This window comes from Netta rufina (genome assembly GCF_964035555.1).
Source record: "Netta rufina genome assembly, chromosome: 10".
Taxonomy (NCBI): domain Eukaryota; kingdom Metazoa; phylum Chordata; class Aves; order Anseriformes; family Anatidae; genus Netta; species Netta rufina.
This window is the reverse complement of record NC_140133.1, coordinates 9,237,156-9,254,310: the sequence shown is the minus strand read 5'-3', so window position 1 is coordinate 9,254,310 and position 17,155 is coordinate 9,237,156. Positions and strand designations below refer to the sequence as shown.

Genomic DNA, 17,155 nt, shown 5'->3' with positions numbered 1-17,155 from the left:
ATTAGAAAAATCATTATCTATCTCTCTTACTACCAGTTAATGTAATTTCTTCCTGTCTTTACCTTAGTGTACCAATCAGCTGTTTTCTGTCCCTATCTATAACAAGCTTCAACCTATTTCTTGACCCGAGTCTCTCAGTAGTCCCATCAACACACCCAAAACGATACAGCCTCCCAAGCACACGCATCCATTTTTCACTCTGACTCTGGTACATGGTGCCACCTCCTCAATGTTGCTCTGATTTGCTCCCGAGCCTATTACTCCCCATTTGTACGCAGGTAACCGAATATCATTTTGTACATTCTGTACAATTTCTGCTGCTTATCAAGATTATTTGCTGCAATGAAAGTGCTTTCTAAATTCCTCTCCAGCTCTGAATGATCCATTTTTTTCTTGATAAGTGTGTAACCTGTTCTTATGATATCAAGGCAGTAACACAGCAGATTAAATAGTTTGACCCTTCTTCAACAAGCTGCAGTGTGATATGCCTCCTAAAATGCAATCAAATTTCCATTCACTTCAATGAGGGAAGAATTAGATGCATCTTATTAAAAAAGGAAAAAAAAAAAGAAAAAGAAAAAGAAAAACCACCACAACTTCCTGGAAACTCAAGGCAAAGTCTGCATTCATTCAGTAATCACTTGCTCAATACCCTTTGCTCGATTGTGCTGAGCTATCCAAATGAGAGGAACAAGTAGCACCCTTTTACTTCTTTATTAGGGAATGCCTGCCAACAACAGCATTACAAATTACAACTTTCACAAGCACACCCAACTCTGCTTGCCAAAAGGCATTCTAAAATGCTCAGAAACAGCCACCTGAGGACCTCCACCATTTCACAGAAAACTTGACCATTCCTCCTCTACTCAGTCAAAAGTTTTTATCTTGAAATTGGGGAACTTCACAGACAGAAAAACAAAAATTCTTAGTGATCCAAGTACAAGGCTCTGGAAGTAGGTTTGGTATTCATAGCTATGGAATAATTTGTAAATATTATGGTGAAAATATATAGAGAAAATTCAAAGAGAACATCATTTAGAGATTATTAGAATAGCCAATAAAGGCAAGGGGAAATTAAGGGTGGGCTGACTGCACAACAAGGGTTTTACATGAGCCTATTTTTTGGATTGCTAAAGCTATACCCTCTCATCATAAAAGCACACTTCAGCCATCATCTTTGGGAACATGAAAAATTGCAGCTATTTGCAGAACCTTTGACAGTAATTCACAGTTTGCAGAAGCAGCAGCAGTTTACAGACATGTCGCTAATACTTTTTGTTGGATTTTTAGAGGGGAGAACTATTTCAGTCCATTCACAGAAGTCTCCCTATTCTCATATCCCAATTAAGATCTGTTTTGAGCAGTTACTATCCATGTTCTTACCTCACATAGAACTAAAAGAAGTTGCCTGAATTACTGGCAACAATTTCCAGCCTGACCACGCTGCTTTTGTAATTAAAATCATACTAATCAAGACTTGTCATGAATCACAACATCTGACTGAAAATGAACACTTCAGTCTCAGAAAAGAACAGCCTTTAAAAACACTTTTCCTACCCCTCCTGAATCCAGGCATCCTTTATTTCTCTGTTAACACTAGTGGCTTCAAAATACTTTACATGTTTGCAAATTGGCTTCATGCCTAATCATTAGGCAAATTATTTTCTTCTCACACGATAAGCTTTTCCTCAATCATGCTTCAGCATGCAAATCCAACTGAAGTTATTCCAGATCTTGTCAAACTGATAATGGGTGCATCCATTTCTTTTCCTGAGCGTCTCTCTTCCCCAGTCAGTCAACACTCAGGCTCATTGCACCCTTCTCCCCCACTTTTCAGTGCTTCAATGATACACGCAAGCAGAGAAGAGAAATGGTGGGATGATTACACTTGTCAGGAGACATAAGCTGCAAAATTTTAAAGGGGATTTATTTAGACCACTTCCACCTCTCCACATATGCCAACAGGAACAACACTTTGTGCACCATTTCTTTAGAGGGTCTCTCAACACACAAAGAAACAGCTGCTTTGGAGCCCTTATCTAAACAAAAAGGAGATAGCTCAATCATGTTGTGAGGAAGAAGAAAATTCACCCCTTTTGTGCATTCTTTGGCATTTTGTGAAGCCCAAAAGACATAAGGCAGGATTTAAAAGGCCCTGTCTGATTCTGTACAGCAATTCGTAGGCTTTTCTCTTATCCTGTTTGGCTACAGTGACATATTTTAGGTAAATGTCTGAAACTATTACAAAGCTTTTGACCAGATCCTGTGAAGAAGTGGTCTTTGAAAACTTAGGGCCTGATGAATACAGAGATGCTAACAAGACCTTGGGTGCAAGTCATTCCAAGCAAGTAATTCTTCCAAAACACCTCAGTTACTATTGCAACAAATTATGTTTCTCATTAATAAACCCATCCTCTAATACAAACAGTGTACTGCTCTGTGCTTGAGGAGGGTATTCTTCAATCTGTTGCAGCTCAGATCCCTCTTCATGGCACTCCACTACATCACTATCTCCCTTGCAGAGCACTTGTGCGTGCAGTCTGCTTCTTGCAGAACTGGAGAGAACAACGCTCTATTTAACATTCACAAACCTACATCATACAAAACTCATGACGCACCTTAACTTGTGCAAAAGTGACATTTCAACAGTTTCAGCTGCTTCACCATGTGTTTTGTGAATAGTTATGTGTTGGTGGTGAAGCGGGAGACAAGAAAGCTTGGACTTCATCCTACCAAGTGCTGAGCACTCTTGCTGCAGGACAAGAAATTTCTAATTAAGAAGCTTCGTTTTATGGTGGGGGTAGAAACAACAGTCATTGTTATTTCTTGCATTCTGAAAGAATGCCCGTGTTGAAGTGCTTAGTGTGACAGGAACAGTAGCACTTGTTACTACTCACAGCCTAAGAGGGATTGCAGTATTTCTCAACAGTTTATTCATACTCAGAAAAGCATCACCGTTTGTAACCTCACCTGTAGTCAATGCCTCCTTCATCTTGATAGCACAGAAAGGCTGTAGTTCCCCTTGATTCTGCACAGGTCCCAGCTCGAATGAGTTGAAAGATATCCTTAAGAAGGGGGCCATTGTTCACAGCAATGCTGATGCACACCTGTGTAGAAAGAATAAAAGACTTGGTGTGAGACACAGGAGAAAGCAATACACAGTTCTCAGCCATCATAACCAACACGAACCATCCACTGATGTCTGCAAGTCTTAAATTTGCTTTTGAGATCATAAGCCTAAAACTGGCATGTATTGAAACAAAAAACATCACGTTTAATCAAAGACTGAACTTAAAGACCCACTTTTAACTGTATCCTGTTAAAAATAAGTAGTATTTATACCTTTGACTTAGACCTTCCTCAGTTTTTAATTGGCTGAGACCCTAATCAGTAACAGACACAATTAGATGGACACTCTTATCAAAGAAGTAGTTCACAAACTAAGAGACATCTTAGAACTCAAGTGGACAAACTGCAAACTGTTTTTTTTCTTTTGGGTGTATAAGGTTTTATTTTTCAGTTCCTACACAACCTTAAAACGCTTCAGAATACCTAGATGCTCCAATTGCCAATCAACTCACAAAAGAAATGTCCTTGTTAATTTTACTTATAAAGATTATCCAAGAAACTATTGAACTGTACACATAACTTCTGGGCACTGCAGCAAAAAGCAATACTAGCTGTACAGTAAGGGAAAAATGTTCTTAAGCACGATCAAGTAATTGCACTGCATGTAATTACTTGATCAACATTAACAGGCTGAGTAATTGGTTCGTACATCATGAGTTCAAACTGCTTTTTTTCCACTTACTTAATGTGGAAAGTGATGTACCTTCCAGAGAATACCACCAAACCAAAACACACGTAACAACAACACACAACTCCATGCCTTGCTTTGCTTTAGGTGCTGTACTACTCCTAGGATGCATCACAGGGCTACTGATGCAAACTGTGAGACACCAAACTTCAAGAACAGTCTTTTTTTGAAGGTGGGAACACATGCCAGACAAAAGGAGTAGAAAAAACTACAGCAGTACCGTGTCACTTGGTTTAACCCAAGACGCAAGAATCCTACAATTTCTAAGCCAGCAACTGGTGTTTCACTTGTCTTTCCTCGTACTCAAGAGCTCCTGAACTCAGAGCAGATTTCAGTTCACGGCTTGCAGCATGTTCAGCTATGCAGCTAGGCCCTGTAGCTCAGATGTCAATACTTGTTCTGTGAAGCAAAAATAAGGTGTTCAGAAGGTAAGAGAAAACAGTCATTTGCTAGCAAGGAGACACAATCAGTGAATGAATTTGCTAGCAAGGAAACACAATCAGAGAACAAACAGGTTGGATTAGGAGAAAAGAGTTAACAAGTTAATAGGAAGAGATTACAGGAAAAAGAAAAAAAAAAAACACAAAACAAAACAGGGCGGAGCTAGCCTTTTATCTGTAGATTGTTAACCAGCACTAGGAAGAGCACTTCAAGCAATACTGCATATGCTTGCATTTTTTATTTTTTAAATTTATATATAAAACAACCCGAGAAGCAATTAACATCCTTCTCATATCTTTTAAGGCCCAGAACAGTCATTTAGTTAAGACTGTGAAATCAGTTTTTGGAGCAAAACAGAATATAGCTCCTACCACCATTATCTGCATATCATGCAGTCTCCCTTTGTGGAAACCATTCTCAAAAAAATCTTACTACTTTCTAACATTTATTGAGTTGTTTCTTATTAACTGACTGGTTCCCCATCTTCTCTTCTGTAGAGTAGGACAAAGTTAGAAAGCAGGTTTAGGATTACTTGGCATTGCTGCTTTCCCCACTGAGCAACTAAAAGCCACAACTATAATTCATATTCCCACAGCCTGATATCCATGCTTTGAGTAAAACAACAACACTTCCACACTAATCCACTGGTTAAGATAGCTTGGAACACCAGTTGATGAGATTGGGGATTGGGATGACCCCACAAAGAGAGAAAGTAGCTTTTGTAAAAATTAACAAATATTATCAGATACCTCCCTTTGACAAATGCAACAATGCTCATCAAGAGCTTTAATGAGGAACGTATTTTAACTGCTTGAGAGACCTCATGCTCGCTACACTCAGAGATACCCTCAAGTGACTAGCTATGTGGCTCACCAGTACTGGATAACAAAAAGTTACTACTCAATGTAGATGTAAAAGAAACCAGATTTAATAATCTTTTACCTCTGGGGAAACAGCTTTAAGACCCAGTTAGGCCATAGGTAGAAACAAGCTGGGTAGGTCAGTGCGCAGCTCCCACGGGAAATTTTATTTGATAGAATCACAGACTGCAGGATAATTCAGGTTGGAAGGAAAAGCCCAGCTAGAAACCACAATTTCCAGTAAGTCTGGAAATCTAACTAACAAAAAATTGGAAGGCATCAACAAAGCTAAACTAACAATTGCACTGATTTCACTCAAATTGAATCAAACTAACATCAGTTCTGAAACAGAACACAAGGCTTGTCACTTGACATTTACTTCAACAGCCAATACACAGATACAATAGAAAGGGGTAGAAAAAAAACACATGGACTTTATATAATCACATAATCTTCCTCATTTCTGGTGGCCTAATACAAAATCTACTTAGAAGGCCACATTTTCCACTCTGCTTCTCAAAAGCTGCATTTTTAGTTTTGACTATGGTTATTTGTTTTAGCTTCACGGTACTTGGCTTCAGTGCAATCTCAAATTCTCACTCAGAAATGCAGTACTAAACACAATCAATTAAAGGAGTTAAGACAAAACACCAAACCCCAGGAATTTCTGATGATGTTCAAGATGAGCTCAATTCAAAGTTGCATTGAAGAAAAGTAGAAATTACCTTCCCATTTAACAGAAAAACCTCAACAACTTAGTTTCACGTAACAAACTACCTGTTCCTGCCAAGTTTCTCTGTCCTTATACATTCTGCTTTTTTCAGAAAAGTGGAGATGTACAGTGGTCTCGTGTAAAATCTCATTATATGTGGTAGACTGTACTGTGATGCAGGGAGGTTAAGTGAGAAAGGAGGGCTTGGATTCACTCCTCAGTTACGTTTTCCAATCCCTGTCTATGCTAAGATACTGCAGTTGACATGTACTGGCTGTACTGCTATGAAAAAAACAAAAACATACCTCACTAAAACTGTTTTTGGCAGCAAAGCTCCAGACACAGAGATTCACTTTAATTCAACAAAGTTTCTCAAAATCCCTGCAGAATGTGCTCATCCAAACTTTTGTCACATTTGAAAAGCAAAAACATCCAGAGCAATACGTGCATTTTGTTCACTGCATCTTAGACACAAGCACCTCTCAGGTCTCCTTGACTATTTCTGAAGCGACAGAAAAAGTGTTGACTCTAGTTTTAAGAGCTGTATCTGTCAAGAACTGAACTGCTATAAAACACCAGTTAGGACATGGAGATTTTACAGTCTATTCATATGACCTGTATTGCTGCTAGAAGTATTAAAGCCAAACTGCTTTCCCTACAGGGTGTGATATTATTTAAACAAAATAGTGGAAAAACTGAGATGCAAACTCCAAAAGTACTGCAACTCCAAATTACAGGTTGCGTATATCCAACAGTTGAAAAGTTATCTAAAAAAAAAAAAAAAGGGGGGGGGGGGGAAATGCTTTAGTAGCATTGTTTTGCATGCAGTACACTGAGATGACCACCCTGACCTGACTCAGTGTGCTCTCTGATGCTGTCCAGCACAATATTCCTTTCCTCAAGGATCCCCAACACACCCTGCTGCAAGCTAAAGTTGTGTTCAACACCATCTGGAGTAGATTATGTAAAGTCCACAGTAACTTCCATGAAGCCTTTGGAAGCTTTTGACTGTTCTTAATATCAAAAGAAAATCAATCATGTTACCATTGACTATAGTAAGCGTGGAGAGATACTGAAAAAATGGAACACCTTCCTCTCAATGCCAACATCTGCTGGGTGAACAAACGTTTGGTTTTCCCACAGAATTGATTGTAATGCTTAGTTTTAAGGAAATCTTCTGGATATATTCAATCTCAAAAAACTCCAAGGAGAATTTTCACAACATCTGCTAGCACAAACTTCATATTGCAGTAACAATCTTCTCCACAGAGATACAAGTGACAAAGTTAAATTCTGCAGTTTCTCTCCTTCCAACAGTGCACAATGACAACTGGGGACTCAGGCTGCAGCTGAAGGCGTTACTTGTCAGAGTTCCTTTGTTGCTACAACTCTTCCTTGTTGTAAATAGTGAGGACAAGTCACCTCTAACACAATCCAGAAACAAAGAGGCAGTTGTGACTTCTGCATGGAGCAGGAAGTAACATCAAAGCAGTGGAGAAGGAAACACTGACAGAGGCCAAGAACAGAACATTGAAGGGACTGAAAACTGAAAGGCCCAAAGAGAGAGCAGGTTGCTCCATCACCAACACAGGTCTATACATCCAAGAGAAAAGCAAAGGATAAAACACCTCTCTGATTCAAGACTGATTTCCTTGTAGTAGTCTGAAAAGCAACCAAGTTCTGACTTTTTGCAAATGGATGTAAAGCAGCAGAGTCATGTCTTTTCCCTGCTGTCTCACAGAAATGCTCTGGATGGCAAAAAAAACGACTGCTTTCTGCTCAGTTCCTCGCTGTGACCATTTCTGAGGACACAGAAATGTTTTGGAGAACACCAACACCAGCAGCCAGCATCAGTGACTGATGGGTGGTCATCCCTGAAAATATGCACCAATACCTTTTTTCCTTTTTAAGATGCAAAAATATGAATTATTTCCAATTAGCAAGTTTTTTTTTTTTTTTCTTTTTTTCTACCACAAGAGTTTCTTATCCTCCATTCTGGCAATGGACAAAAGGTTCCAGAAAGACAGCAACGAACTATTGCCCAATTTTCCTTGCCCCCACAGCACTTTCAAAAACATGGCGAAAAACCTGCCTCCTTTTTGTGTACTTCCTACAAAGGTGCTTGTGCTACTGTCAGAATGATAACACAGGGAAGGCTGCAAGTAGAAATGCTGGACGTGTGATTAGCATCCTTCATCTGTGCATAGCAATAACGTGCATGTTTATGTTTTTATCATTCCCTCTTATGCTGCTTTTTGCTTATATTAAAGAATAACTCATAGGAAGCAGGTTGGCTCCAGTGCTCAGTTGGCTACAGTACCTATCCCTTCACAGGTATTCATTGAGCTGATCAAAATCCCATCTGCAAGAGAGGAGAAACAGTAATAGTGCTGTAGGATGTATCACTGGACCAAAGTAACAAAGATGGTAATCACTGCTTAAGTTGCAGACTTGCAACTATTCTACAGAGAATTTTAGGAGGTTCTGTTGAAAGCCCTGGCTTCTACCTGGTGTTCAGTGGGAAGAAGTCAGTCTAAAAAGGAAGCTAGTTTAAAAAAGGTTTATTATATTTGCTGTTAGCAGCCTTGTCAAGAAGATACACTGCAGCACTCTATCAGCGGGACTTCCCTAAGGACTGCAGACTGTTGCACTGCTGCCATTCAGCTAAAGGCGGAGAAAGGTACTCACAGCAAACGCTGCATCACTACACATCATGAAACTGAGTGCTCACAGATGTCAAGGGCTGCAAAAAACATTATCTGCAGGTACTGCTTTCAAAATTTAAAATCCACAGAGGGTTTGAAGAGCAGTCTTCAACACACAGGGCTGACCTCACATGCTGCATGTGCATCCCTGCAGGAAAAGAAGCAACCAAAGCTATGGCCCCTGCACCAGCATCACCCTCACTGTTATTTGGATTTAGCCACTTGCTATTCAGGTTTAGCCACTCAGGTTACAACTATCTCTTATGGAAAGTTTTATTTACTTCAGTTATTAATTTGACAGCTTCATTTGTCTATGGAATCCAAGAGTAGTAATTACATGCACGAAGCTTCACAGCAACTATTTTGATGAACTATCATATGGAGAAGATTTTACAAACAAAATAAAAATAGACCTTAAGATTCGAACCAGTGGACTATACTGATGAAAGCAAAATTAATTGATAAGGAAAAGCAATACACCTAATGGGTTAGGAAATATTTAACAAAATGCAGTTACCTTTGGGAAGTCAAGCATGAAAAGAATATCTTTAAAGTGGCCCAACCACCTACAACTTCTGCAGCAATATTTCCAAAACAATGTATCTTCATAAAACACTTTGAAATAATTACACCAGAGGACTATGAAAAGTGAAAACAGATTAATGAGAAATTTAACACAATTCAATTTACTTGCTGTTAAATTTACTGATGAATATATATATATATTCTGGTTCATAATTTCAAAATGATAATCCTGTACACTGAATTCTAGTGAAAGTTATATAAATGTTGGAGTCTGTTTGGTTTTTCAAGTAGTGCATGCAGATTGGTTCACAATATCCTATACATGTAGCTTGAAAAAAATGTAGCTACAACTTCCTTCTTCCCTCCTCACCCCATTATTTTCTTTCAAGTACTTCTGCTTTTGCTGGTTAGGACAGGACTAGAAGCATGACATAGTAAAATGTTTCATTATTTGTGTAGCAACAGCATGGGGAAAATCCATCTAGATAAGTCACGTAGCAAGAGATGCTTCCTGGGGTCTCTCCTGCTTGGCCAGAAGCACAGATAATTCAGAGTTTCCGTGCCTCTTTGGCACGTCCAACAGTCCCCAAACTGCCTGAATTTATGGCTACTTTATAAGTGGTTGGTACTTCCCCCAAAAAATCTACTTCCACTAATCCCCAAAGGCCCCCCCCCAAAAATTACTGGTGCTTTCCCTATCTTTATTATGACAAGCTTTTCACAATATGAGCATTAGAAACCTTTTACTGAACATGCCAACCCTAAATCTTGGAAGTGCAAACTCCTGAAAAGCTTGAGGGGAGTGCAGTTAGTAAGCAAGGAAGATCTAGTGCAGACCTGATTTTATTTTATTTTTTTTGGAACACAAGCAGCCCAATTTATTTGAGCATATGAGAACATAAGATTAGCCCAATAACAACAGTTGACTGTTTGAAAGTGTTGTGTTTTTTTTTTTTCAAGTGTGTTGAGTAAGACAAATCTGGGTTCTACATCAGAAGATCAGCCAGTTGAGGTAATTTTGGAGTCTGAAACAGACAGCAGGACAGGCTGTTACACAGCATATGCTGCAAGATAAAAAAAGCGTTTTTACACTGAATGCCCTTTTTTGGAAAGGGAACATTCAGAGCACCGAAGTTGGCTTTTTTGATATTCCACAACTACTACTTGGGGGTGAGGAAGTACTGTCAGCTGCTTTTTCTTTAATAGTAGAAATAGTAAGTTTAATACTTTTTTTTTTTTTTTTTTTTTTTTTTTACCCCCAAGTTCTCCTTCCTCATTGAAGGCACAGGACTATGCAGTAAACGTGCTGTAGGCATGCTATTTTTCACCATTACCAAAATCAGTTCTGAAACAAGATTGCCAAAGAATCCTCTTCACTAACACAAAGCACAAATACCAGACCTTAGAAAGATGCAAGAGCAGAAACACTGCCTGAAGCCCAAAGGCTTTGTTCATTACTTCTGATGGCGCAAGCTGACACCAGTTGATAAGCGGTGACTGCAACAATGTGGCTGGCTAGTCAGATGTTTCTGAAGCTCTACAATTCATTAATATCAAATCCCATTCTGAAATAGGAGCATGTCCTAAGTATTAGGTAGGAGGCAAATGCTGCCTCTATACACGCATAACTTAGTAGACTAATCAGGAAGCTTTTTTGGACAAGGGAAGTAAGTTGAAGTTTGGGTGCTTTTTGGCAATTAAGTAAAACAATTCCCTTCATTTGACAGCAAAACCTTATTAAGGTGAAAGGGATGAGGCTACCCCTCTCCTTCCCTTCATTAGTAGGCTCTGGAGCCCCAGCTCCCTGCCAGGTCTGGCTCTGTCAGCAAGCAGACTCCTGGATGCCTCCTGCATGTCCCCGACCAGCCCTCGGCTCCCACTTCCTCAACTCTGCTCAAGGACCTTGCCTGCATTTAGTCAGCACAAGTAAATTGCAAAACTGTACCTCAAGTTTATCACGTGAATACGAGTTCTCCAAAGGCAGCGTGCAATTCTGCAAGAAGGCTCGGACTTTTCCTCAGACTTTTCCGAGACAGCCAGCAAGCGCTGGGAAAGCTGAGCTACTCCTGCAGCCTGCAGATGTAGCAAACTGGAGGAAGGTAGCTGAAGAGAATCCAGCATTTTGTACAGGATCTATTTAGCTATCACCACAACCATAAAGCAATCACCTCTAACGCATTCAGCTTTTGATACCGGAGCTTTTTGTCTTCTCGGGCATAACCATCACGCAGACAGCTATCAGCTCACGGTCTGCATGCACAAGGTTAAGTTTCCTCAAGCAGGCTCACTCCGGTGATTTCTGAAGAGCTCATTTTCTTCCTGTCCCACTTCTGAGAAAAGCCTTGGAATTATGTGTTCACAGAGAAAAAATACCACTAACAAGTAATGAAGGCATTATGGCTGAAAATATTACATTTCAGGTCCTTTAAGACCGTTCTTGCCAGCAGGTTATGCAAAGTACTAAATATGCAGCGAGCATCAATTAGTTGGTCTGGTCCATCAGAAACCTCTAAGGGAGGAGCTGCACACCATCCTCACTCCCACTCAGTGTTTTCATCTAGGATTCAGTGTAACATTCTAGGTTTTCTTTCTGGTATATAGCTATGCACACAAAACTTATTTTCTTCACGCTTATAAATTGCCAGGAATTTAAGCTGTATTTCCCAGACCATATAATACAAAGTGCCAACAACATTTTCAAATCAAATGGAAAACATGACAACACTTCAGCTAAGCTTTTACAACCCAAAATATATCTCCCATCTCTTCCCTTGACACAAACTGCAAAATATCATAAAGAGAGTATGCTGATTCCTGCTTAAGAAAAAAAGGAAATTGGAATTTTGTCGTATTTCAAATGTACCAGATTATTACCTCTATATGAAAAATAAAGAAGTGAAAAATGGAAAAAGAGAAATTGTGTATTCAACAGAAACAAAACAAACAAAAGAAAACCACACACAAAAAAAGTCTTCTGAACATTTTAACTAGAGAACAGTTTTACTTTGGGCTTTTGAAAAACACCAGCAGACTGTGCAGAGTAAGTGCCTCTTGCAGAGTACAAGCCTTCAAGCCAGAAATCTGCATTACCGCCAGCACTATGACCTAACCCTCCAAGTATCTGGAAAGCTACAATATTCATTAGCCAAGAGAACTGTATCATCATTCATACACACTGGAAATCTGCTGCTCAGATAACCTTGTCGGATGAAATCCATATTCAGTTCACGGATGCATGGTTTTTAACCAGGGCTTTTAAAGTAAAAGGACACAAGACTTAGGAGACAAGATTTTTGCTCATTAGCTGTGTATTGAGTTGCAGGAACAGTTCCAATCCTCCCTCCTGAGTGCATTTGGCATTGCTGGGGTTGGTTGTTGTTTGTTTTTGTTTTTTTGAGAAGCCATGTTCTCCCTGAGGGCCACAAACATTTAGTCTGCTTCAATCAGACATCAGCCAGCAAGACAGGATGAATCTGCTTTGCTGAGTACCATGTTTCTCCTCCTGACTGCTTCCTGGTTCTTAAAGACTCTTTGCCATAGGCAGGAATCATCCTTTTATCCTTTTTTTTTTTTTTTTTTTTTTTGTATTACTTAAGATATGAAGGCCAAAAAATATGTCAGAAATATAAATAACCAGTAAACATCCACTTATCCAAGACTTTTTGGTTTAATAGCTGAAAATAAACAATGAAGCCATAGAAGGATATCTGCATTGCTACTTCTAAAAGAATCTCTCATCTTTGTAACAAAGAGATGAAATAAGCACAACCAAGTGACACTGGGGTATGTACGGGTTGATGCTAAATAATGAATGATTGATAAGGAGAAACTGGAAAGGAGTAAGTGTAACTGAAATTTATTTTTAATTAGAAGTCTTCGCTCCTCCTGTAACTTCAAATCTCCAGCTAGGATTTCCAAAAGCAGGAAAATGGAATCACAAATGCTTTTCAACTTCTCTCTGGGTCATTTTCTAGAGGAAATTAACATTTAAAGCTCTACAGTGGAATGGGCACCCACAGCTAAAATATATGCACAAAAATATGGAGAAGGCTTATTAACAGCATGGTCAATGAATGCATAAGGGGTTGTTAAGGTTACTTGGGTTATTTAAAAGTAGAACCGAGTTTACAGTGCAAGTTATAGTGTAAACTCAGGGTGAGACGATGTACTATTTAATACCAATTTTATTCCTTCCTTTTTAACCCACAAGATAAGAAGTTAAGAGCAAACTTTTATTTTTGACCTTTGCCTGAATTCTGTGGTTTAAACAGGTAAACTCCACACACCACAACAGTTCAGATGCTGTTTTTATTAAAACACTTTGTTATGCGTCTATCAGCCATATTAATTTATCTCTGACTAAACAAATAAAAACACATCATTCTAGTGCCCTTATTGAGGAAGAAAACGCTTAAATACTGAGATGTCTGGGACACGACACAGTAAACAAAGAAGAAAAACGGAACAAAAATCCCTGGAGCTTTAGATGAACCACAATCTTTTTTGAAAAGACAACCACTGCATACTCAGCTATTTTGAGTCTTGAGAGAGCCGAATTTCTCCTATGGGATGAGTGCTCTTAAAAACACCCCCTGGCCACCTTCCAGAAATGCTACTTCTACTCCTGGAAAGATCCAAACTTCTGGAGAAAAGCACAAACCAAATTATTAGATGCATAATGGTCTGTCATGACTTTGTCCAGCTTCCACTCCAGTGCTCATCCTACTAATCTTTTAGAGTTGTCTAAAAATGAGATGTTTGGTTTCCATAAGCAAAACACTTTATACATACATACATACAGATAGATAAACCCACACACAGAAATATAAAACATATACTCAAGAGCTTCCCTCAACGCTGCAAGTCAGCATCTGCTCTATTACGTTATTGGGTCACTGCACTGTTGAGCACCCTGAAAACAAAACAAAACAAACAAAAAAACCCCTTTGCAATCTGAATAAAACCTACTTGCAGAAAGAAAAGACATAGGCTACTGACACGTAAGGGTAGCATTAGATTACCCCAAGAAGTACCTGACACAAACTGTGCTATGATTCTGCTCCCAATTCCCAGTTAGTCCACAGAAGCAATGGAGTATGTAATGATTTTCCTACAGACGAGCTTTCCTGGCTTATTACAGCCTATCATTTCCTCCATCACTAAACGGGTAAGTGAGTTAAAGTCTTGGTTACTTTCCCTGCACCTTTCAAGTACGTCTGACTTTTTGCTGCACGCATTCTCCTGCCATAGAAGTGCTCCTTTGTGCTAATTCTGATCACAATCTTTAACAGTTCTTGCTAAATCACTGCTAGCACCAGATACCACCTTGTGTGTAGTGTTGTGGTTGGGGAACATACCACTGAGGATATGCCATTTCTGTTAGATCGCGAAGCTAAGAAGGATGGTGTATGGCTGCTACTGACACAGACATACTCGAGAAGAAAACCAAGCAGCTACAAACCGCAGTGCCACTAAGGCAGTAGTATACACCACGCACACAATGCTTGGCCCAGTCTTCACGGTGAGATTGCATTTTAAAAAGGGACAGACAGCATAGTGGGAAGAAAGGAAGAAGGGGAGCGAAGCACACAGACCAACATGCTCTTAGCGGTTCCAAATGCAATGTTCCCACTTGCAATTAGACAAGATCCCTTTCTTAACTCTCAGCATGGAAAGGCTCTCAGCATGTCCCCAGGCAGCAAAGTGGGAAATTTGCTTTCCACATGGTGTAATTTGTTTGAGTGGATCTACCCTGAACGGTCTGCCCAGTCCTGCCTCCAAATCTTTCCTCTGTGTATTAGCTCTACCCATACCGTCTCGATTCTTTCCTCCTCGAATGCCAGGCAGCTCCTTCATGCTATTTACTCCGCAGCTTACTTAATCACAACTTACTTAATCACCCCAACGCTTTGTATATCTGAAATACCTTTCACTTCCATGCGGCGGTGGCCACATCTTCAGTCTCAGCTGCCAACTCGGCTCACAGGAGCGAGCAGGGGGTGCTGGCACGTAGCTCTCCCGCTGCTTACCGCGAGCATCATCGCCAGCACAGCTCAGCCCCAAAGGCTCCTTTCTGCCTGACAGTGCTCAGCACTCCGCTGGCCACAGGGTGCTGGCGCTTCCCCACAGCTCTGTATGTTTGCTCGCACTACAGGACGCTAAGTACATAAATGCTGCTCTAATATTGCTTTTCCGTGTTAGTAATTACTGCTGAAGCCACAGACTTGCTATGCAACCAGGACCAAGAGGCAAGCCACACAACTGAGAAGAGGCAAGTGGATGTAACCCACTTCTGACGAAAAGTTAGTCCATGTCATGGATAATTTGAGAGTCCTCTGTTTGGAGTAAACAAAACCAAAATCAACTTTGGCCCAATGAACAAACTCTGTGGGAAAGAGATCTGGAAATGTAGCTCTCTGCTGCTAATACACAACCCCACTCTGCCTCTGTGGGAATATTCAAAAAATAAATATTTACTCTGAACTGCAACACAGCTATGCTGAAAACTGTATTAGCTTGTATTGTGAAAATTTTTTAAAGTAGTTTTAGTTTCATAAATATAATTTTTATGTTCATGTAACAAATTTCCTCATGCAAGATGCTGTTCTCTAATTAGAGCATTAGTGGTTAGGGTCCTCTTAACTGCTCTAAAATTGAAACTAAAAATAAAAATAATAAACCTAAAAATAAAGCCACAAAATTTATCTGTCAGAAAATGCCAAAACTGGGGGGTGGGGTGGGAGGAGCACTTAAAATTAATCTGAGGAAATGTGAAAGGGAAAAGGAACCTCACAATTGTCTTGTAGCTGTCAGTGCCCTGTGCTCATTTGTGGTGTGTAATGATAAACACTGGTTATTGGTTAGGATATACAAATATATACCATCTGAACAGAACTCAGATATCCCAAAGAACAAGGATCATTTACATAATTATATCCCCATGCAAAAATTTTGTTCTGCTGAAGTTTGAGGACTTTTTTTTCCCCAGTTTTAAGAAGTTCTGAGAATATTTGCATAAAGTGATCATGGTATTTAATATATATTCAATAAGTACAATCAAGTTTGATATAATCTTGACTACCAAACATATACAGATACGTGTAATAGTATATGATATAGTATATCATATACTATTATATGATAATAGTATATTGTATATACATATACAGATATGTATAACGTATACATATAATAATATGTATAACAGACAAAAGCCATTATTGAATTTCCATACCTATGCATAAGTGAAACTGAGAATAGTGTTTCAGCTGCTACTGATGGACATACAGCACAATGCACATTCCTGTACTTGCTGGGCAGTTTTATATAAATATTTCCCTTTTGGTTGTATTACATTATATATGTATAAATTTGCTTGTGTAACATGGATGTATAAAAAATTACATGTAGTAACAACTTATACATCTCAAGAAAATGATACAGACCATTCAAGCTGCTTTCATTTCCCTTTCCATTTTACAGGAGAGGAACTGTAAGAACAAATTGCTGACTTCAGACATTACCCATAAGGACTATGCAGATGTCTCTGGAATACCAAAGCCTGCATCTGTGCTGCTCTGCCCTTCTTTATAGGGCAAAAAGTTACTTAGAAAATAAAGCAAGTACTTCTCAAGAAAGAAATAGAAAAAATGATGAAGATAGATTCTTTTTTTTTTTTTTTTTTGTCATTGCAAATAAGCTGAACACATTTTTTGAGCAATTGCATTAATTTACAATGGAAGATAGAATCACAGAATGGTTTGGGTTGGGAGGGACCCTTAACTATCATCCAGTTGCAACCCCCCTGCCATGGGCAGGAACCAGCCCAGTTGCTCAAGATAAATAGACAGAAGACACCCAGCTAGCATGAGCAAATTAGGTGAAACTGATAGCTCCTTTTAAAAATATGGTGCTAACCATACTCTTATCAGCCTGTGCTAATACACTGTGTTAATCACACTGCAAACTGGATTTGTATATTGACTTTTCTCTAAATACATAACATTAACTAAAAGGCTCAGTGCAGCATCAATTAACATTGGCAGACCTGTACAAATGGGGACACATTAGGAGGTACAAGAGTTTAAATCCATAG

At 39.3% G+C, this 17,155-nt stretch overlaps 1 protein-coding gene across 1 annotated transcript in view; it reads right to left on the bottom strand.

The window, feature by feature from the left end:
- PRKCD (protein kinase C delta) overlaps positions 1-17,155 on the bottom strand; it is a 65,250-nt gene that overhangs the window by 25,208 nt on the left and 22,887 nt on the right. Inside the window, exon 2 of the mRNA XM_084292865.1 lies at positions 2,971-3,107. Within this exon, the coding sequence (XP_084148991.1) occupies positions 2,971-3,082 (112 nt within the window). The 5' untranslated portion in view covers positions 3,083-3,107. The remainder of the gene's footprint in view (positions 1-2,970; positions 3,108-17,155) is intronic.